This window comes from Nilaparvata lugens, chromosome 6, assembly GCF_014356525.2.
Source record: "Nilaparvata lugens isolate BPH chromosome 6, ASM1435652v1, whole genome shotgun sequence".
Taxonomy (NCBI): Eukaryota; Metazoa; Arthropoda; class Insecta; order Hemiptera; family Delphacidae; genus Nilaparvata; species Nilaparvata lugens.
In genome coordinates, this window is record NC_052509.1 from 35,144,823 (window position 1) to 35,167,470 (window position 22,648).

Here is a 22,648-nt window from a genome sequence, read left to right on the forward strand (position 1 = left end):
GCATAAACACACCTCAGAATCGTTTCAGCTTTAGATGACACACATAGTTTTAGAGGTCTGTGTCAGTGAGTGCTCGGTCAGGCAGAGCAATCATTGTCTTCTGCATTGACAATGGTGTAGTGCCCTGTTTCCTGTCCTCTGTTGACATCTCAGATAAAGACCTTTACTTTTCTTGGATGATGTCTGCTGACATCTCATATAAAGTCCTTCACCTTTCTCAGACAATGTGTGCTGACATTTCCTGGAATTCTTCTTACAACTTCTTGCTCCCCCACTAAACTTAGCCTTGGCCTTCATGATGTTGGTGACTGCTAGTGCTGCTGCCCTCTCCACCAATCCCGAGCCTGAAGATGTTGCTACATTCCAAGCACACTCTGCCAAGATGTTGTCAGCTACTGCTCTGCTTGCTGTATCACCACTCTTGGAATAGGCAATATTGTGCTCCTTGCAGGCTTGATCGAGTTTGTTGATTCCTGGATCACCTCTTGCTAATTACTTTGCAAGTTTTGTTCCTGGCCCACAGTACTGATAGCCGGGGATATGCAGTTCAACTGGTAGAACGTCAATTGCCTTATTAACTATCGCACCGGTTACGTTCTTGATAGCTGACAAAACTCCTCTTCCTTGATACCTCTTTCTCTCTCTGCAGATCACCATCTAATGCTGCTCAGACAGGTTGTCAATTGGTTTTATACCTTCAGGTGACTCTGATGAAGCAAGACCTAAAAGTCTGATCATCTCAGTTTTCAATCTAGTGTGATCCCAACCTCCTGCTCTCTTCAACATGCTTTGTAAATCAGGTATACTGAATATAGCATCAATATATTTCTCAACAACTTCAATGACAAGCTCTTGGAATCTTTTTTCCAAATATTGTTTGTTCACCCCATCCAAGTCTTCAATTGGATATTGCATATCTGTCAGTATAGAGTTATTTAGACTTGTAAATGATTGACTGTCATTGAGACTTTTGAACTTTGGCAGCCATGACCAAATAAGATCTTTGCATGTGATCAGATTCAGTCAGTTCAATCTTTGAGCCATCACTTCCAAAGGTTAGATGCCTACTACCCAAATAGTACTTGTTTCTAACTAATCTTGGTCCAAATGTAGTATCTGCACTACTATCATTCAACATCGCTCTATAAACAAACATATGGACCCACTTTGGTTCCACTCAGTCCACTTTGAGTATAAATGTTGTACACTTCCTTAGGACTGCTGTTATTCAACACTGCCTCAATATCCTCCTCCTCCTCCTTCTCCTCATCCTCCTCCTCCTCATCACTCCAAGTCCTAGCCTCAGACAATAATTTTCTTGCAACTGCTGAAGTACTTGGAGCTGGAGTGGAGCCTGCTGCTTCTCCAAATGATTCATAGGTTGGTGACTCCTCCTCCTCCTCCTGCTCCTCAACAACATCTAATGTGGTTGTAATGGACATTGAACATGCCTGGGTCAGATTGGAGTTGTTGGCAGTGTAGGCCGATGTTGTTCTGCTAATGGTTGAGCCAGTGGCTGTTGCTGAGCTTGAGGTGCTTGTTGCTGAGCTAGTGGTGGTTGCTGCTTGGCTGCAGGAATCTGAAGAGTCTCAATAATTTTTTCCAGTGTTAGTGGTTTGAAATGTTTTGCATGTTGCTCCTCTGTCAATTCTCTTCCAAGTGTGAGCTCCTTAGGCTTTCTCTTGATGTCATATCTTAGCTTTGCAGTCTCCTTGATGGTTACCTCCTCCAATGTCTTCTGACGAGGTCGAACCATCCTGCTTGCCTCACAATAACAGACTGATCCTCTACTAGCTTACACCTCAACTAAATAGGTGTCGATACTATTTCTGTAGAGCCCAGCATTCTTTCCTGATGAGCGGTCAATGACAAGGAATGCATGTGCAGCTGACGACCGAACCTTGTTACACATATCCTTGAACTGGTCAAAGGTCATATTGGCTCCAACATGGTCTCTATACAGATGCTTCAAGTTCAGCTCATCCTGTTCAAACATGATTAGAAAATTTGCATTGTCACGAATCAACTGTTTTGGAATGCAGCTATAGGTCTGTGCCAGATAAAAAACATCAACATCACTGTGTCTGCCTGCACTAAAGTATTTCCTGATGGCATCCTGTTGCTCACAAATTATGTCATCGAAGATAATTATTGAATTGGCAGGCAGTTCATGTGGTTCAGGTATTTCCTCACTTGTATCACACTCTACATATTCCATCTCATCGCCTAGTCCCTGCATGATGGTTTTCAGTAACTTGTACTTGGACTGAAATGTAGTCTTTGAAAAAAGGTGTATATTTGAAAAATGTATTCCATTTGGATCAAAAAGCATGTTGAACAACAGATTTGTCTTACCACACTCTGATGGTCCACATATAATGCATCTTATATGGTTGGGGAACAAAGGACCATGCCGCTTCTTCTTTTTGTTCATTTCCAGACCACAACCTTTTACCACACGATCAAAATCGATAACTTTGAACAAGTTTTGTCATTGTACAACCTCTCTCATCCTAGATCAAGTCACTTTTGTCAATCCACGAGTCATGACTTGAACTGTATCCTTTCCAATGCACTAGCAGCTTGTCCCATCTTTTCCGTAAAACCTTTTCAATCTCAAAGACACTTGGCAATTTTGTCTTTACAATTTCTTCAGAGTAAAACCCTCCTTGAATAGGCTCACCTCTATAGTCTTCCAATTCATATGTTACAGGTACTGTAGGATGTACACGTGTTACTGTGAACAGCTCATTCATCCAATTGGCTAGATATCCCTTGTCAAAAATCTTTTCATACTTGCTTATTCTAACCTTGTCACCAGGCACAATATCATGATGAGGACCTGGATAGAACCTACCTCTACACTCTGCATTCTTCTTCTGCAACTCTTCTCAATAGGCTTGATGCTGTTTACCGAGTCGGTCGAGTAGCACTTTCTCATGCTTCTTCTGCACATCTACTGGTCGCATACCTATTGTTCGATGAATCTTGGCATTATACTCTTTGAGAAGTGAGGTTAGAATGTCTGTCCAACAATAGGTTCCTCACTCAGTGAACTTGATCCACATTAACTGTTTAAGTGTTCTGTTGAAGCATTCCACTATAGATGCCTTCTTATCTGATCTAGTTGAGTAATGATTCACTTTATACTGTTGCACAAGTTGTTTGAATTTTGTATTGATCCACTCTTTACCATCATCGGTCTGTAGATTTTTCATTGGATGTTCTTCAAATATAGGATGCATAGCCCCAACAATGTCATTGGCTGACTTATTCCTAATTGGTATAGCAAATGCAAGCTTACTGAGACAATTTATGATTGTAATAATGTACTTTTAACCTTTGTTCTGTCAAGCATACAGTATCATCTCAACAAGGTCAGCCTGATAGAGGTCATCAAGACCTTTGACTGTAACCTTTCTTGTCAGAAAATTCTGACGAGCTTGTCTGTGGAGCTCTTGCGCTATCACTGTCTTATCCATACTGGCGATATGAATTTGTTAATTAGCATTTATATAGGCAACAAGTTCATCAGACCATGATGTCAGCATCTTGAAAGTCAATGATGACCCCAAGTTCCTGCATAACAAGATGTTGCCCAGTTAATTGGACCATGATGTTGGCAGAAGTCATGATTAACCAACTTCCTCCATAAAGATAATTTTATCAGAGTAGGATGCTTCCTATTGTATTAAATGACTAACAGTATAGGATGTAATATGCTTCATCTCACACCTTGTGCTTACTCTAGAAGTTGAAGGTTGTATGGAATAAAATGTACAACAATTGTGGTATTACTTGATGTTTATTTACAGTGTATGCATGAAAAAAAAAATATATATATATATATATATATATATATATATATAGTGCACAAAGATAATATTTCAGTCCAATATATCAAGAACTATCCAGTGATACAAATCTCCTAGTCAATCGCTTATTTTGCAAAATCCTCTGCTGAACACGAATTTCAAGATGACTGCTCCCTTGCATAGATTGGTGCAGCTTGACACTTCAGCATCATGGAAGATGTCAATGTCTTCAAGAAGTTTTGAGCCATTCCAAACGGTTCAGGCAGGTCCTTATCTCCAAAGTTTAGGAATGGTTGTATGATCCATTGATTGCTGGTTACTAGTAGACAGTCTCCGCACTCACACATGTCTGCTTGCTCCACTGTAGGCTGATGTTGGTACTGGGTCTGGCACAGTGGCAGTAGTTGTAGTAGCAGCAGTACTAGTTGGAGTAGTACTAGTGGTAGTTGTAGTGCTAGCAGGAGTTGTAGTATTAGCTTGAGTAGTTGTGGTGCTAGCAGCAAGAGTTGTTGTAGCAGTTGCAGTACTCACTGGAGTAGTAATAACAATGGATGCTCGTTCTTCACAGTATGGTGCACAGACCTCGACTGACCTTGCTACAACCGCTTCCAGAAAGTCCAGCGATGTGAATGTGTGGTTAAGACAGGTGCACAGATTGTATGCACAGTGGACTCATTTGCAGAGAGCTCCCTCCACAGCTCGTTCCCCGGCCATATTCATGTACCAGTCTCTGACATCAATGTACATTTGATCGATTGCTGACTGATTACCACATAGAGCAGGAATCCCCGATGTTAGCAGGCACTGCTACATATGATGGATGTTTGACATATCCAGACCATGTTCCCTTGATGTGAGAAATTTCTCAGTCCTGTACTTTGGATCCAATGTGCTGACACTGAGTGCTAGCACAAGGTAGAGCACTGCTTGGTAGATGTAGCTGCCATGATTGAAGAATGATGATTGATAGCTGTTGCCTTCCCCTTTTATACTTCCTCCCGCACAATAGATGACTCATCTTTCTCAGTATTCCCCTCCACTTTTTCCTGTTCATACCATTTAGGGCAGAAGTCCATGTGACAAGGTTTTTTGCTGACATGGTCTAGAATCATTCTGCAGAACTCATATTGCACAAATCTATGTATGAAGCATTGACTCTCATGAGTTCAATAGCATTGACGTCATGTTCTAACAATTATTAATTTTTATCAGTATCCTAAAGTACATTCTGTATGAGATCATTTAATCTATATAATTTTCAGTTCTCTAATGATGGCTGTTACTCATTATCACTCTGGCATAGCTTTTTTGCAGATGGTTCATCAACTTCTTCATCATCATCATCATTGCTCCTTTTCCAAGAAAGAGAATGATGTCCAAATGCCAAAGTATGAACTTCATCATCCAATTTATGTCTCTTTTCATCAGCATTGCTTAGTGCCTTCTTTTTCTGCACCAGAGTCATGATTTGATGCTTCCTGGTACCAAACATCACCTGCTTCCTAGAGATGTCTTTGTTCTCATAGAGACAGTCAAGGTAGTCCTGAAAGGTGATGTATCATTCAGCATCTGGGTGGGATTTCAACAGTTCTTGTCCAAGTATTGGTCTCCTCACTCCTTTAGCTTTCTTTATCAAACCATTCTTTAATTGACTTGGATCTTTGGTGAAGCATCTGCAGGCATACAGCTTTGATTGTAGACCTTCATATTCATGAGGAGCTCTGCCGGCATATTCATCCTTGAACTTTCCAAGTACCATCTTGTTTGTGTCTGAATAGCATGGGTAGTCAGTTGGATACTCAGATGTATCAAAGGTGTCTCTCAGTTGCTGGTTGTTGATGATGTTATTGTAGAGGTTCTCAGTTCTCACAATGTAGAATAGGATATCCGTATCCTGGTAGAGCAGTTGCAGGTTCTCTTTGTATGTTGGTTTCATCACATTGTAGTGGAATTGATACATCAATGTCTTGCTAATGTCCAACACTGTCAAACCAATGTAGATAGGTTTGTTTAGCTCTACTTTCTCCTTGTGCAGTGTCACAGCACAAATGTTCTCACCAAAGATGATGCAGTCCTTGTAGGTTGGTCAGGCAATCAGTTTCCTTAGACGTTTCTCATTGTTAACAAGTTCCATGTTCATACACTTCCAAACACTCTCCATTGTCTTGCCAAAAACTGCATTGTTCACTGTTATGCCAAAAACTGCTCCTTGACTGTTATTGAAGTTTGGTGTTTAGCATGATGTAGGGAGCTAGGAAGTCCTCCTGCTTAAACCTCACACCTCGATGAAATTTAGTGATTTTCAATCCATGTTGTACTGCTTGCTTGAGGGTGCGGTAATGACATACATATCGTTCATGGTTGCTTAGAGTTGTCATCAATCTCAACGATCCTGATTTTGGTGTTTTTTGTTCTCAGCTAGGAATGGAAAATCATTGTGGGAGTCGTGTAGCTCAGCTGGGTACTCAACGTCCACCTCCAAGATGTAACCAATCTTTTGAACATCTCCAACACCATCAATACCTCTGCTCACCCCCTCCAACTCATCTTCCTCCATCCACTGGAATTTCCGACATGGGAGTGGTTGACACATTGCCCAGCCGTACAGTTTGTTTGCATCTATGTACAGGAGATATGATGTAGGATTCTTGGGGTCGACAGGCGCTCTGGTGTAGGTGTTGTTGGCAACGGCATGTCAATGAACGCATGTTGTTATTCCGCCTCTGATGCCTCATTCAATGAACATATACATATCATAGTCGGTCAAGAGTTCTAGTTCCACTTTTGTATACTTCAGCATAACATCAAAGGAGAAGCCTGGTGATGTAAAGTAGTGTGCACAATCCAAGTTATAGTTTTTCAAGCACATATCTCTAAAGCTTTCAAAGACATTGGCCAGAAGGAGAACATCTGTTTTAAGGTATAGATCACTGTACTCTCCCAGGGTCTTGCAGTCAAATTTCTTTCACACTTGTTATGCATGTTCATATGCCTTGTCACTGATGTGGCTGTCAGTTAGCTTGCTGAAAAACTCTTCCTTTGGTGGTAGTGAGGTCTCCTCCAGTTTTTTCCCATGAGTTGCAATATTCGTAGGGGAACACAACCTTTCTGGAAACCAATTCCAGTTTGTCTCCAAATTCTCTAGCAGTATGTGGTAACACTATTGACACTTCTCCCATAGACTTGACAAGGATGGTGACTAGGTTGTCCAAGCTGTCCGGTGTGAATCTGAAGGTATCAATGAATCATAGGTGCAGTTGTTGGGAAATTTGTTTGGTGAATGATTTGTAGTTTTCTGATATGTTTGGGATGACAAACAGCTGCTCTTTATCGGTTCCAAGGTGCGGTATAATCAAGTGAGTGTCATAATTGGAAGAGTTGTGAAGAAAAACAGGGATGAATGTTGTATGACATCTTTGAAGGTTGCACTTGTTGCACAGAGTGTTCCGGTAGACCCCTGTTATATGACAATGGTCATACACCTTGTCACCATTGAATGGTTTCTCGCAGGCTTCACAGTTGGTGGCAGCATTGTATCTGGCTTTCTCCCTTTCAAAAAGTAGAAGCATCTTTATTTGATGATGATTGATTGCCTCATCCAGGTCTCTTGCATGCATGGTCAGAGTTTTGATGAAGTGTTTGGCTGCATCAGGTCCTCTGTAGAAAATTGGCTCCTTAGGGATGAGGTTGGTGAGTGTCAGCCATGATGGAAATAAGTTCTTATCTCTAACAAAGTAGAGGCAGTAGCTCATTGCTGTGTGATGCTGGATCACTTTGGTCGCCTTCCCAATCCATTGCTGATCTTCCTCAGGCTTCTCCAGTAGACATTCAAAATCTGCATAGGCCACCAATGGTAGTCTAAATTTATTCAAATGTTTCTCAAATTTCATTGTTGGTGGGCTTCCATCTTCCTTGAGTTGAGGCATGATGATTCTAGCAGTCTGGTTGTTGGCACAGTACTCCTCATGATCTTTCATCCTCTGCTCGCCATTATTGTTGATGTTGTAGTATGTAAAGCATCTATGACAAATGATGATGGGGTGCTGGTGTTTAGTGAGCTGAGTTCTTACAAGTCTTTCGAAGTTTTTTATGAAACAGTAGTGACTGTTGATATTTTCCTCTTCTTCTTCATGAGTAGTGGTGGTAGCTTCACTGCTGTCCTGAGTTGTGGAGGTGGTGGCTTCACTGCTGTCCTGAGTGGTGTTGGTGGTGGCTTCACTACTATCATTGTCATGGAGGAGTAGTAAATTGAAATGATCCTCCTTCATTTCTTTCACAACACATCTTGGATAAATAATACACTTGGAATCCATCCCATATACATTGACAGTTACACTCAGATTATCCCTCTCGAAACAGTCAATTTGATTGATGGTGGTGGGGAAAGAGATTCCATTGAAATTGTATTTTTCAATGAGCTGATGATATCTCTCATTGATTCGTTCAGGATTTGCTCCTTGCACATGTTTGGCAAGGATTGCCCACTTGAAACATTGTTGATCACTATTCCGTGGGTTGATGATGGCTTTTCTTGATGCTATTTTGGCTGGCAGTTCGATGTAGGAAGATCTTCGAAGTGGTTTGTGCTTGCTGATGCATATGAGGAGACTGTCAATGATGAGAAGACTCCATCCACTAGAGTTGCCCTCGAACTTGGCCTCTTCTTCCAACAGCTTCTTGCATGCCTCCCTGATAATTCCAGCAAGATGTCTTGAAGGCTACATTTTGAAATTCCTTCTGCTCAAAGTTCTTCTCATCAAAGTGGTTGCGTTGGTATGTAGCCTCCAACACTAGGTTGACCTTGATTGGCCCATGTGTCTGGAACTCCTGAACTATAACATCAACGATCTTTGTCTGCAGGCTGTTCAGTAGAGAGTGGAAGTCCTTTGCTGGGTTGGGTGAAGAGTTGTTGTTGTAGAAGAGTGTCCGAAGGTTGTTGTTGAAGGCCTCCTCCAATGTACAAAACTCTCCTGACGAGCTGCTGGTCTGCTGGCATCTTGTAGCTTTATTCATCTGTAACATACGTACAAGCATATTAATAATAGGATGCAATGTAGGTGGCGATCATCTAGAGTGACACAGTCATCTTGAATGACATGCCTTGCACTCAATCTATATGTTTAGCACACAATTACAATATATATATATATATTATATCAATATTTTGAGGTTAGGTTAGGTTGGAAGAAGTTACTAGTAACTTCTGCAGACCTAACCTAACCACAGTTCATTGTCTACAATTGTTTACATACTGTTCATAGAGCTCCACAGGCAGAAACATACTTATTCACAAAATATATTGAATCTGCTGACATTTTGTTTATAGAGCTCAACAGGTATGAAGACTGAATTAATTATATAAATATCGATTTTCATGAGTAGAATGAGACGAATTTCATCATCTCTTTCCAAAATATATAATAAAAAACATTGTGTACTAACCTTTTTTATACAATTGAAGATCAAAACGGTGGCCGTGTGTCCTAGGATACTTTTTCACAAAGTCTTGCTGAAACGTCAGGTTCTAGAAAGCTGAACATGCGAGATGTGTCCTGTATGGCTCTTAACTGAACACTGATGGTCCCCCCCACTGTTGTGAACACTATATATACATACACTCCAGAGTGGGTGGGAGACCTTCTGATTTATTTTTATTTATTTTTGATTTTTCATTATTAATTTTTTTTCAATTTTATTAATTTTTATTTATTTTTGATTTTTCATTATTAATTTTTTTTCAATTTTATTAATTTTTATTTATTTTTGATTTTTCATTATTAATTTTTTTCAATTTTATTAATTTTTATTTATTTTTGATTTTTCATGATTATTCTTTTTCTAAGTTTTTTTCTCCAAGTTTTCAAGTTTTGACCTTGACCTTGAGGTTAGGTTAGGTTAGATTTGTTAGGTTAGGTTAGATTTGTTAGGTTAGGTTGAATTTTTTAGTTAGGTTAGGCTAGGTGGAGAAGTCTGGCGCATGTTGTCCCAGGATTGGCAATTTATTTCTACTTTCACTAACTACAAGTATTATAAGCTTCAAAATTACTTCCCGGTGGCATCAGAACCAAAGTAAAAGCATACATAATATATTGTAAAGAGATTTTCCACTGTCATTTTCGAAGAGTAAGAAAAACATTTTTTAGAAGAAAAACATGGAAGACTTGGCCTAGGCCATCAACAAAGTTGATTACTTCAATACTACATTTCTTATCAATCCTTTATTTGCCTCTTATATCATGCACTAACGTAATAGCAGATTCAAAAAATCATATAGATTACTTCCTTCTCCCTATCTAACCACGGAATCATTAATCAAAATTGTATTCTCAATATTGAGTCACCAAACTCATTCTGTGTCAGTTACATAATTTTATTTATAGGTCATTCTTTCAGATATTTCCCAATAACTCTTTAATTGTGATCCAGCCAACATTTGATTAATATTTTTCTTATTTTTCATTTGCCGTCCGGATTTGGATCAACAGCAGGTAATATTTTCTCCTTTAAGTTGAACACAAATATCCCAGTAGAAGCACAAGATTAGTGAAATAGTTTTGGAATTGGAAGCGCTTGAATCCTTATGAATGTGCTCTGAATTGGCAGGCAGTTACAAGCTTCTTTGGAAGAATTTCCGTCTCTAAAAGTATTACGAAAAATACCGTCAATGATCTTTTTGAACAACTTGTCCCTTCATTTTGAGACAAAACAATTTTTTAATATATAGCTAGATTAGTCAAATTTCATTTGTCACGGGAGGTGGTTTCTATATCAGCATGAGAAGTACTTTACATGCTTGTCAACTTGCTGCATACTAGTAACTCATGCTTGTCAAATATAGAGGCGATCCACTAGTTTTGTGATGGTTTGCTGCTTAGAGACAGATACATATAAATTTATAGTTAGTTCTTCCATCAGGATAGAGGATTTATGTTTCTAGAGTTGATAATCCCCTGAACAGGTCAATTTAATTATTATTAATGTAGATACTTGAAATTTCTAAAATCACTTCTTTTGTATGGGCTTATGAGCTACTTTATTAAAATTAATAAAACATGTAGTACCTACCCTTTTCATTTAAAACATTTTAAAACTTTAAAATGGCAAAAGTATGCTGAAACTAACTAGTCGTTGAAATGTTCTAAGGCTTTAAAATGCTTCAAATAAAAAAGGTACTACGTGTTTTATTAATTGAAATTTCTAATCTTGTATTGTTGTATTTGTGAAGGAGACACATTAGGGGTAACCTGTTGTCTCCATAAATAAATAAATAATACATTATGTATATGTAAAAATGGTCCATTAAACTAATATTAAATGAAAAGTTTAAAATAATACTGGTTAGTAGGTATTTCAACTTGAATTTTATTCTCTCGTAGCCTCCTTGTAATTTTAAAATTAAGAATTGACGCAAGCTGTTATTGAACCATCAATGCTTAATCATGTTTGAAGCATAACAAATACGTTAGCTTCAACATACTACACTCTGCAGTTGAAAGTTTATTATGCATGTATTGTAGCATCTGTTGAGCATTTCGCTTTGAACGAATATTATATCATGATATTTTTAAATTATAGAAAACCTTCTTATCTTACTTGACACGATCAATCTTGATGAATAATTTGACCAATACGAATATTGGTCAATATTATTAATTTGGTAGTAGTTCTAAGGTTAAGAAATAGGGTTGTATTAGTAAAATAATGTTCCCCATGGCGCTGAGGCAGAATGCAATGCACTGGTAGAAATCTCGCAATAAATTGTGTTTTACTCATCAGTTCTCTCTATAATTCTTCACCTCTCGTGTCTCGCCAAGTCCAAAAGTGCTACCTTTGACGTATTGACGTAGCTCCCAATTGCTTTTACTGCTTGAGGCAACATTCGTGTTGTGATGGGTTGCTGAATGCTAAACGGGTTTCATTTATTGAAATTCATCATAAGGTTATCAAAGCTAATGTGTTAGCTGCACGGAAATACGCTCGACCTCATGCCTCAAGTCAAACTCAAAAAATTACACTTTTTGGCTAGACTATGGTAACCCCAACTCCGAATGATTATCACTTATTCCCAAATTTAGAGGAACCCTAGAGTGATCTATGCTTCAGCACCGATGAATAAAGTCAAGAAAGAAGCTCGATTTCTCAAAGGATTCGCAGCAGAATTCGAGACATGCGGATAGAAAAGATGGATTATCATCTGTAAAATTGTTTTGACAGAAACTGAGATTATGAAAATCATAAGTTTCAAGCTTTTAATCTATGTATTCCATTTTACTAGTAATTCTCGTAATTTTCAATTACAACTGAATAATCTTCAATGAAGATAAAACATTCTTACAGTTATTCAGCTCCTTGATGTTATCTGCCATTGTTGATTAATCAACTATGATATTGAATAGTTGATGAATCAACTACTTATTGAACAAAATGAAAATATTTCAGCAGCTGCCTTGACAGTGCAGAAAGTATACTACTCTCTACTAAACTTGTTATCAATGCAGTTTCTAAATGTTTATTCTTTCTATTCATGAAATTTGTTTCTAGGAGAAAAAATTCCTGAAATTTGTTTCTCTAATTTCAGATAGCAGATACCAAAATATCAATTTCCAATTCATCCCTGTTGGACAATATTGATAATCATTCATTAAGTTTGGATCAACTCATATAAATGAAAACTATCGAATCATAGATTTCTCCGCCCAAATGTGAATGTTCGCTAATATTTATTTATAATTTCAGATAGCTTTAACAGTGCGCAAAGTGCAGGAAGACTATGCTCCTCTTGCAGAGGGAGCAGAGGCTCACTGGGAAGTTGTTGAAAGAATTCTATTTCTGTACGCCAAACTGAATCCGGGCCAAGGTTATGTGCAGGGAATGAATGAGATTATTGGCCCAATATATCACGCATTTGCTAGCGATCCCAGTTCTACTTGGAGAGGTAATAAAAATCGACTTGTTTTTTCAGATTTGGATTCAAATTTATTACAGGGTTTGCCTCCAGATGTTCTACTGATTTTGAAAGTTTCAAAACGGCGTAAACTAAGTTTTTATTACTTTTTCACCAAATTCAAGTACTCAACCCGTTGATATCAGACTTCAATTGAATGCAGTAAGAGTACACAATATAAATTGCTTGTATGAACGGTAAAAATCATAATCAACTGGCTTGCTGTTGTCCCATTTTGGAAAACTTGATCAAAGCAAAGTATTTAGGTGTCACTATGGATCCAAATTTAAGATGGAATGAGCATATAAATAGTATGTGTAGCAAAATGAAATTTACTATCCATAAATTTTATAATTTGAGCTTACTCAAAGACAAAGGTCCAAGTTAAATATGGTTTACCTAGCATACGCTCAGTCAGTCTTCCAGTATGGAATTAGGGTGTGAGGTGGTGCATCCAATGCACATTTAAAAAAATGAATGTTATTCAAAAATAATATTCTCAAGGCAGCCTTGGGAGTGCACAGACGATACCCTAGTCACCAACTTTTTCTAGAATTTAGAGTTATGACAGTCAGACAGCTATATATATTAGAAATTTCATTAAATATATATCAGCAATCATATAGATCTCTTCACACTGCATCAAACTAATTATATTTTCAGATCTGCACATAGATATATTGTTCCTCGAACTGACTTAACTATATGCAGAAGACAATTCAACTACACAGTAAATAAACTAATAATATTATTCCAAAACATTTTATAAAAATAAACCCCTCAAAAGCTCTTATAACAAAAATTGAGAACTGTATCAAGACCGAAAATGTTCTAGTCAAAATATTTTATCAATTCCTTATATTCATGTTTTATTTTATTATTTCCCTCCCCCTTTGCTACCTGAAAGTTGTCTCTCAAACTGAATTCAATTTTATATATACAGGGTGTCCCACCAAGGTTGTAACAGTCGTTGACAATAGATTCTAAAAAACTGATTTCAAACATGAAAAGAGTGGTTGAAATGAGACGATTCTCTCGAGCATCATAGTTTGGTTAATTCTAAACACTTTGGTGATAAAACCAATCCGATGTCTCTCACAATAACTGGATAGCAAGCGATATAAAAATTTCTGTCAATAATGACCGCCATCTTGAATTTTTCAATGATGTCGAATATTTTCGTTGTTTCCATCAACAATATTATAATCAGTTATGATTGAGACTTTGAGCAGGACGGACGCTTACTACTGCCGCTCTCGTTATCTTTTGTAGTGCTATTTTCGATATAAGTGTTTTTGTTACGGTATGCATCAAAGTTAGTTCTGAAAATCTGTTTTATTCAACGTTAAATATTTTTCATAATATCATGTCTGATAGCTGTAACACCTGTCTGAAATCGCTTGCTTAAGGCCGTCAAAGTGGAAGTGTCATGTTGCGACTGCAATAAAAACTTCCATGGAAAGTGCGTTAGCCTATCCGCTGAGGACGTCAATTATTTAATGGAGCAGGGTGACTTGTGGCGATGCAAGCCGTGTTCCCAGCAACGTCGAAAGAGTATGGCGCTAGAATCCAAGGGAACTGTAACATTTGATGACGTTATCAAACTTATTGAAGAGCTTAGGGAGGACTTTAAGCGTGTGGGAAGTAGTCTCGGCGCTTCAATAGAATTCTGTCACAATGAAGTTGCAGATGCTAGGAAGACGGTTGAGGAGCAGAAAGGTGAAATTTCCAAGTTGGTGAAAACGGTGGATGAACTGAGAAGTGAAAATAATGAGCTTCAAAGGAGGATAGCTGATCTTGAGCTGAGGGTCGAGGATTGTGAGCAGTACTCGCGTCGTAACACAGTAGAAATACATGGAGTGCCGATGCAGAAAGGAGAAAATGTTGTCACAATCGTCAAAGATGTGGATCGTTCGCTAGGGTATCAAATATGATAGACGCATGATAGACGTTGATAGACGCATGCCATCGCCTGCAGTCCAAGGGGGGGGGGGTCTGACAAGCATCCTGGTATCATTGTAAAAATGGTACTGAGGCTGGATTCAGAAGAGCTACTCCAGAAACGCCACGTGAAGTGCAACTTCAACACGCATGACATGGGTCTGACCTCAGGACCCGCGGTGCCAATCTACATTAATGAGAGCCTGTCACCCGCTCGGCGTAGCCTCTACAATGCGGCCCGACAAGTGAAAAAAGATAAGAACTTTGAGTATCTTTGGGTCAGAAGTGGTAAAATTTTTCTAGGAAAGAAACTGTGATCAAATGTGATAACTGTTAGGAAAATTGAAGACCTGAAAGATTTGTAAGTCCTTTTGTTACTTTTATGTTATTCTATTATTTTTTGCATAGTTTTTAATTGATAAGCTATATTTTTATTTTCAATTTATACTCTTGTTTTCGTTACTCTTACTTTTGTTGTCACGATTTCAAGACCACATGATTTAAATTTGAAAGAATATTACAGAAATAAATATAAATAATTCAGAAATAAATTAAAATCCGATCTGAGAAAAGCAAAAGAGCAGTACTACTTGAAAAAATTTGATAATTGCTCAGGTAATTTGAAAACTCAATGGAGAATAGTAAACAGCTTGATAGGAGATCGGGAATCAAAGCATGATGTTATAAGTTTAGAAATCAATTCAGAGACAATCACTGATAAAAAACGTATTGCTTCAGAGTTTAATTCATTTTTCATTAAAATACCGCAACAGTTAAGACATTCAATTATTAATGTAGAGAATAATGCAGAATTGAATTCCCGTTTCAAATATAAAAATATTTTGCATTCCTTGTTTTTCATTCCCACCAATGAAACTGAAATTCTTAAGATAATAGCCGGTTTGAAAAACAATAAAGCTCCCGGTTTTGACAATATAAGCAGTTACATTGTTAAGAGAATTTCCATTCAGATTGCTGGTGTTTTGAGTAGGCTTTTTAATTGGTGCATGATGAGTGGTGAATTTCCTGACTGCTTGAAGGTTGCTATTGCAATCCCACTTTTCAAGCAGGGCAGCAGAGAGAAACCAAATTGTTACCGTCCAATAACTCTATTGTCAGTTTTCACCAAGATTTTTGAAAAGATTATAAAAATTAGATTGATAGATTTTTTAAAAAAAAGATTATTTTAGTAAAAATCAATTTGGTTTCAGAGAGGGCCTGAGTACCAAAGATGCTTCAGTTTCATTTTTTTTGAGGATATCTATGAGAGTATAAATGAGGGTAAAAAATGTTCAGCATTATATCTAGATATCACTAAGGCCTTTGATACAGTGGATCATTCAATCTTATTAAATAAGTTATATGCAGCTGGGGTACGAGGCTTACCATACAGGTGGTTTCATAGTTATCTTCGAAACAGAAAGCAGTGTGTGAGGGTAGGGGGTTGCTACAGTAGTTTCAAGAATATAGATAACGGTGTGCCCCAAGGTTCAGTCTTGGGACCTATTCTATTTCTTATATAAATGATTTATGTGATGCAAAATTGAATGGAAGGTTGACTGCTTTTGCAGATGATACTGCACTCACATATTCACATTTAGCATGCAATACAATATACACAAGAATGAGCGCTGATTTAAGAGTCTTGAATTATTTGTTCAGCAAAAATTTCATGGTTTTAAGTGAAAAAACTAAGTACATAATCTTTAACTTGAGGGGAAATTTATTTTTTGATACAAAGTTGTGTTATCATAGCTATTCCTGCTCTGTTGTTAATAACTGTAACTGTCTAACAATTAACATTGTGAATACTTTTAAATACTTAGGTTTAGTTATCGACTCTTTATTGTCTTGGAAAAATCATGTGGCGAAATTGAAAAATGAGTTTTGTAGAGGAATAAGGAGCTTTTACATGCTACGTGATTTGTGTTCTACACGTGTATTATTGAATGCTTACCATGCACTGATTAACTCTCGCATGAGCTATGGTATTGTTTTGTGGGGTGGAACCTATGTCACAACACTTTATCCCATAATTATTTTTCAAAAATCATTTATACGTATAATTACCAGATCACTCAGAACTGATCATTCTTGGCCACTGTTTTTTCAGCTTAAGATACTTCCAATCAGAAATCTCTATGTTTTTAAAGTACTAAAGCTATTCTTTCTAAGAAGCCTCAATGCAAATCTTACTCGGGATATCAGATATGACTTCAGACGGGTTTTAGTTCAAGTTCCCCAATCTAATTTAACAATTTTTCAACATTCATTATCTTTTAATGCTCCTAGAATGTTCAATTTAATTTCAAGAAAATTTAATACCTCAGTCCCATTCAATATATTTCTTAAAAGTTTGAAGTTCTATCTGTTCACATTGAATGACTGTGAGTCTTTTTTGAGAATTGTACATTAGTATAAATATTAGGTAGAATCATATTCTTAAGTCAGTGGTTTTTTCCCTGTCTTTCTGTTTTTATCATTTAAATAGGACATTCGCTGTCCACTGAGAAATTTTTTGAATAATTTTATTTATTTTACTGTATTATTTTTTTCATTTAACTTAATTTTCTCCATGAAAAACAATGGAAATTCATTCAATATTATTAAAATTGTTATATATAACATTGTTATAATACATTACTTGTATAATACGCATTAAGAAGACCGTAACACTGGTAAATTTATAATTATTAATTTCTACATAGATAAAGTTCATTTCTTGTGTAGAGCTTAGCGGTCCTACTACTCTAGTCTTCAACTTTATTTTATTTTAAGAGAAGTGCACTCTAATAGGGCTTATGCCTAGGTGTGCTCATATTTATTTCGCTTTATGTTTTTGTCATCTAAAGCAAAACATATAATTTTCATTCGTATTTTTTTTTGTATTTTTAGATGGTACAACGTTGAGCGGAATAAATTATTTTTTGAATTGAAAATTGAACAATACTCTTATTCAGATTGTTACAACGAAGATATTGAAACCATTTGCAAGTTTCTATCTTTAAGTAGTCATGAAAAAATCGGTTTTATAGTTCTAGCTTGTTACCTTATGCATATAGAAAAACGCACCAGAAATCATGCAGGGTTTTCTTTGGAGGGCTCTGGAGAACTCATTTTTTGACGTACAGCGAATTAAGATATATCGTTGCAAAGTTGAAAAAACGCTTTAAATTTCATAGATTCAAAATTTCTCTGTATATCTTGCATAAAAAAAGTTATAATGGAATGAAATTTGAAGATTTAGAAAAAAAGTTTTATTGGGCTTTTGAAGGTCTTAACTAAAAAATTAAAAATATTTTCGTCTAAAAAACGATTGAATATCTTGAATGGTTATTGAAATACAAGCGATATAGCAAACCCCTGAAAATTTTGGCGGCAATCTTGTTTCGGAGGTGTTTGCCTCTGATGTCGACTTATCATCATTACGATCCTTATTATGCTAGACATAACAAAGAAATTGAGACATCTTCCACAGCTGTTACCCAAAAATGACCACGGAATGACATTTGCGCCCGGACTTATGATAGATTATTTCGATACATAATCTAAAGTGAAAATGAATGGCCAAAACCGCACATCAATATCTCAAACTGTTTCAAAGTTATTTACATTCAAAGATACTAGTAAAACATACTGTTATGGGTGAGGCCTTTAGAGGGATGGCAGAGGCGAGGGATTTCTGGAATCTTCTGGTAATCAACACGGAGGAGGCAGGGGGTTTCTAGATCATTCCAGTGTGTTCCAGTTTTGGTGCAGGGAACCAACGACCAATGGCAAGCATGCTCTGGAACCTTTCATGCACTGCGATTGGTCAGACGTTTCGCCACACCTTCAGACCCTTCTAGAGAGTTCTGTTGTGATTAGCCGGATGTATTCTCCACCTTTCTAGATTGTTCTATATAAATGGCGCGCGTTGCAGTTGGAGGGAGTTGAGAAACTACAGTGGAGTGTTCGCTGCTTCTTATTGTGACAGAGACGCGATAAAGTGATAATAGACTCTTTAATCATTCATTCAAATCATTTATTTGTCATACAATAAATACATATTCAAAACATAATAAAAGAAAATACATAATTTTATAATCAAAAGTATAAAATAATAGAATAAAAATTAAGCATAAATAATACCAAAATCATAATTAGATACTTTTCAATGGTAATTTGGCATCACCAGCAAAAGGAATTAAGCCTTGCCCGCTGGTGAGAGTTGCAATCACTTAGTTATGGTTGAATAAATTTGTTACATTGGTTGTTTCCTAGTTTTATGCAATAATAGAGAAAACAAATAATTCACGCTTTAAAATATGTCTTTTTTAAATTAGATAATGCTTTCAATTGAAAAGAAATAGTTTTCTATTATCCAATTTTTTAGTATTTTGTAATTAATTTTGCAGTTTTTTATACAGTTATTATTTTTGGTGACAGTTATTCTTATACAGTTATCTGTATTAGTTAATGTATGCTTGTGATAATTCTGTGTAATTTATTAGGTATCAGTTTATCAGTATAATTCGCCTCAAGTGTTTTATTAGGGTAGAAACCCGCCACAATACAGAACTTGAATAAATGAGTAGGCGTGCATTGAAAATCGAAAAAACTAAACTATGAAACTCAACTTTTTCAAGTGTTAGTTAAATACTTATGGGTAACATCTACTCATATAATATTAACCACTTTGAACAGAAAGTTTGATCTGTTCGATTTTTAATGTTTTAGTGATTTAGTTAATTTTTGTATGATTTGTTAGTATCTTTGAATGTGGATAACTTTGAAACTGTTTGAGATATTGGTGTGCTGTTTCCACCATTAATTTTCTCTTGTAATCTGTATCGAAAAGATCTATCATAATCCCATTAAAAAATGAAGTGATTCAAAATGGCGGATCCAATATGGCTGCTGACCAGAATTTTGAAGCGGCAGGAAATCAGTTTTATTTTTAATCAAATAGGATCCCCAATGGAACATACTGTCAAATTAAACTGGTCCCTGAGGGATCAGGCTGGTACTGAGCTCCTTGGGAGCTCTTTTTAGAGCTACTTCGGAGTTCGTTCCTTGTCTCGTCTCAGGAAGTACTGGATCCTTCAGCCGCGGGTGCTGGTTCTCATGGTGAAGGGAAAAACTGCCAACCAGGGGGAACCATAGCACACTTGATGACTGTGTGACTCCGTCCGTGGAAGTGGCCTGGCTTATGGGTGTACGGCTGGGTGGAGGCCCCAGACTATGGGAGGTTTATGGTTCGACCGAGTCACCTGGACACGCCGTCTCTGGGAGTAGCGGGGCACAGTGAAGAATCTCTGATGGAGTTTTGGTGTAAGCCAATGAGAGACCAGACTATGGGATTCAGGGATTCCAGGTCTCTGGAAGTAGCAGGTATGTGAAATAACCGCGTGCTTTTCAGTGCGTGGTTCATCCAGACAGTGGGACTGTGGGTAGCACCTCCGTCTCTAGAAGTAGCATCAGAAGTATATTAGAATGTGGAAACCCCCCTCTCACAGGTTCATCTTTCCGAAACGCTCGCGCCCCCTTTTGGGCACCTGTGTGGTGGACGTGCAAGCGCCCACCTTGAAGATGTATACGATTGGGAGCCACGAGTATTTTTCCTGGCCTGCTGAAGAGGTAGAGGATACGTCAGGGCCCCGACCAGGCTCAGGTACCGCCGGAACTGCGCAGTGCCCCGACCGGGGATGGACGGTCAATTGGGGTGGTTACACTGCAATGCAAGCTAAATTCCTCTGTGATACTCGTCTAGAGACTTTGCAGTGCCGATGGGGAGTAGCTTCGCGTGTCACACCTCACGGGATATGCATACAGCATACTATTAAGCGAGCAATTTCTGTATATGGTTATCTGGTTATTAGCCCAGTCAATAAAGGTTTTTTCGATCCGAAAATTAAATAAAAGATGAATCTTTTACCATCGATAGAACCCCCCTAGAGGGTCATTCTCCCAAAAGTCCCAAGAAATCCTCTTGGAGCTTTCCCCCCTAGCCCCTTTCAAAGTTGAAAAATACAGGTAATCACGGAAAATCAATTATCTCTGTACCCACTGATTGGAAACAGTTCTATTATATGCCATTCGATTCGTTACATTATGGACTACAATATTAGTTATATTCATTTTTTCAATAAAATTAAGTTATCTTGATAAAATAGTATATATGTAAAAATTTAGGGGGTTTGCGATTTGATTTTTTTGTTTTTTCTGTCGCTTCAACATCTTTGACCTTCATATAAATCCAAATTCATTTTTTTAAATGAGAAGATGGTCATGTGATACATGATTTCGATCTAGAGTTCCAAGAGAAAATAAATACTTTTCATTACGAACTGCTTGTTAATGATCACTTTCAAATAATTAAATTACGACGAAAATAAATGGCGAAAACCGCACATTGATGAATATATATCAACCCGATGAAATCAGGTGTCTGCGCTTGCGATAGCTCTCAAATTAAAGTCTCAACTGATGTTATGAATCAATGGAAAACTGTACTAATTACATGCAATGCATTCTTCAGCTGACTAAATGGTAAATCATAACAATTTTCTTCTTATGCACTTTCAATGTTATTTTTATATCCTGAAAAAGGACGAAAGAGTGAGCCAATTTTGTTGTCCAAGAAACTTGACCTGGAAAAAGGTTCGAAGAATACATGCTCAAAATTTGAAGCTGATTGATCAATCATTTCTAAAGCTATTGTAGAACATACAAACAGACTGACAACGACTTTGGCCTTCAGTATTCAAAAGTGAGAACTCGCTAACGCTCGTTCAATCAAACCTACACATATCCTTTGTTGTATTGCAAAACGCATGCAAATTGGCCAAATATTGATACAATTATTCAAAATTCATTGAAATGATTCAGGTTGGAAAAACGGACACAGCTCGAAACTGTTCTTCTCCCATACTTTTATTCTTATACTGATCCAAAAAGTATAGGTTATGTTAAGTTAAATATTATGGCCTCAGTGGCTTTCATAAATCTCAAAATGAAAATATTAATAAAAATTAAACTTTGCTCTTTCAGAGTATGCAGAAGCGGACTGCTTTTTTGTTTTCACAAACCTCATGTCCGAGATCAGAGACTTTTTCATTAAAACATTGGATGAAGCGGAGAGCGGCATCAATCGACTGATGAATCGTCTAAGCGAACAATTGAGAAACAATGATCATGTTATATACACCCATCTCAAGCAGCAGCAACTATATCCTCAATATTATAGTTTCAGGTAATAGCAATAATATTTAATACACTTGTAGAGGCTTGTCCTTATACTATTGAGGAGTGTTATAGTGCATTTATATATGATTCCGTCCTTAAACTGACATGTTGCATGCCACTTGAGCACTGCTCGAAATTTGTGGCTTCACGCAACAGAAATAATAATAATACCGTATTACTTTTCAATTTATTTACTTCGCTGACTCCGATTAGCGCAAAGCGCCTCTTGATTTATAAAAATCACCCTTAAAACAATGCAAATGGTATTAAAATATATGTTTATTTATTGGTTTTTTACTTTTTAACGATGGAAGCATCAATATTTGTAGACAACCTTTAATAACTTTCCCAAGCATGCATGTTTTGGTTGCATAGTAACCAAGCTGAATTGTAGTTATTTGTAAAAGTTTCACAATTGTATAAGTTAGTTAATTGGAAACTTTTGACAAACTTTCTAATTGTTCAGCTACCATGTTTGAAAAAAAAACACCAGTGTCATTGTAGTTGAGTAGGCCTTCTGTAGAAAGTCGTTCGTCATCATTCGTCACTGGATGCATTCAATTATTCTATTTAAGATTTTAAGATTTTTGCTTGACCTATGAGCATGTTCTTTTTAAATACAAATTTCCATGTAATATAACGTCAACCTTTGATTTTTTACAAACCGAATGTAAATTAATCCCATATAATGCTCACAGTACCTTTATATGGTAGTCCTTTT

At 37.0% G+C, this 22,648-nt stretch overlaps 1 protein-coding gene across 3 annotated transcripts in view; it reads left to right on the forward strand.

The window, feature by feature from the left end:
* The window catches only part of LOC111058375 (TBC1 domain family member 13), a 48,679-nt gene that overhangs the window by 18,768 nt on the left and 7,263 nt on the right, over positions 1 to 22,648 (forward strand). For 2 of the 3 annotated variants that reach the window (XM_039430696.1, XM_039430694.1), the window contains exons 6-7: positions 12,549 to 12,750; positions 21,733 to 21,934. In XM_039430696.1, coding sequence (XP_039286630.1) covers positions 12,549 to 12,750; positions 21,733 to 21,934 — 404 coding nt within the window. The remainder of the gene's footprint in view (positions 1 to 12,548; positions 12,751 to 21,732; positions 21,935 to 22,648) is intronic. The other variant, XM_039430695.1, reaches the window with a different exon arrangement.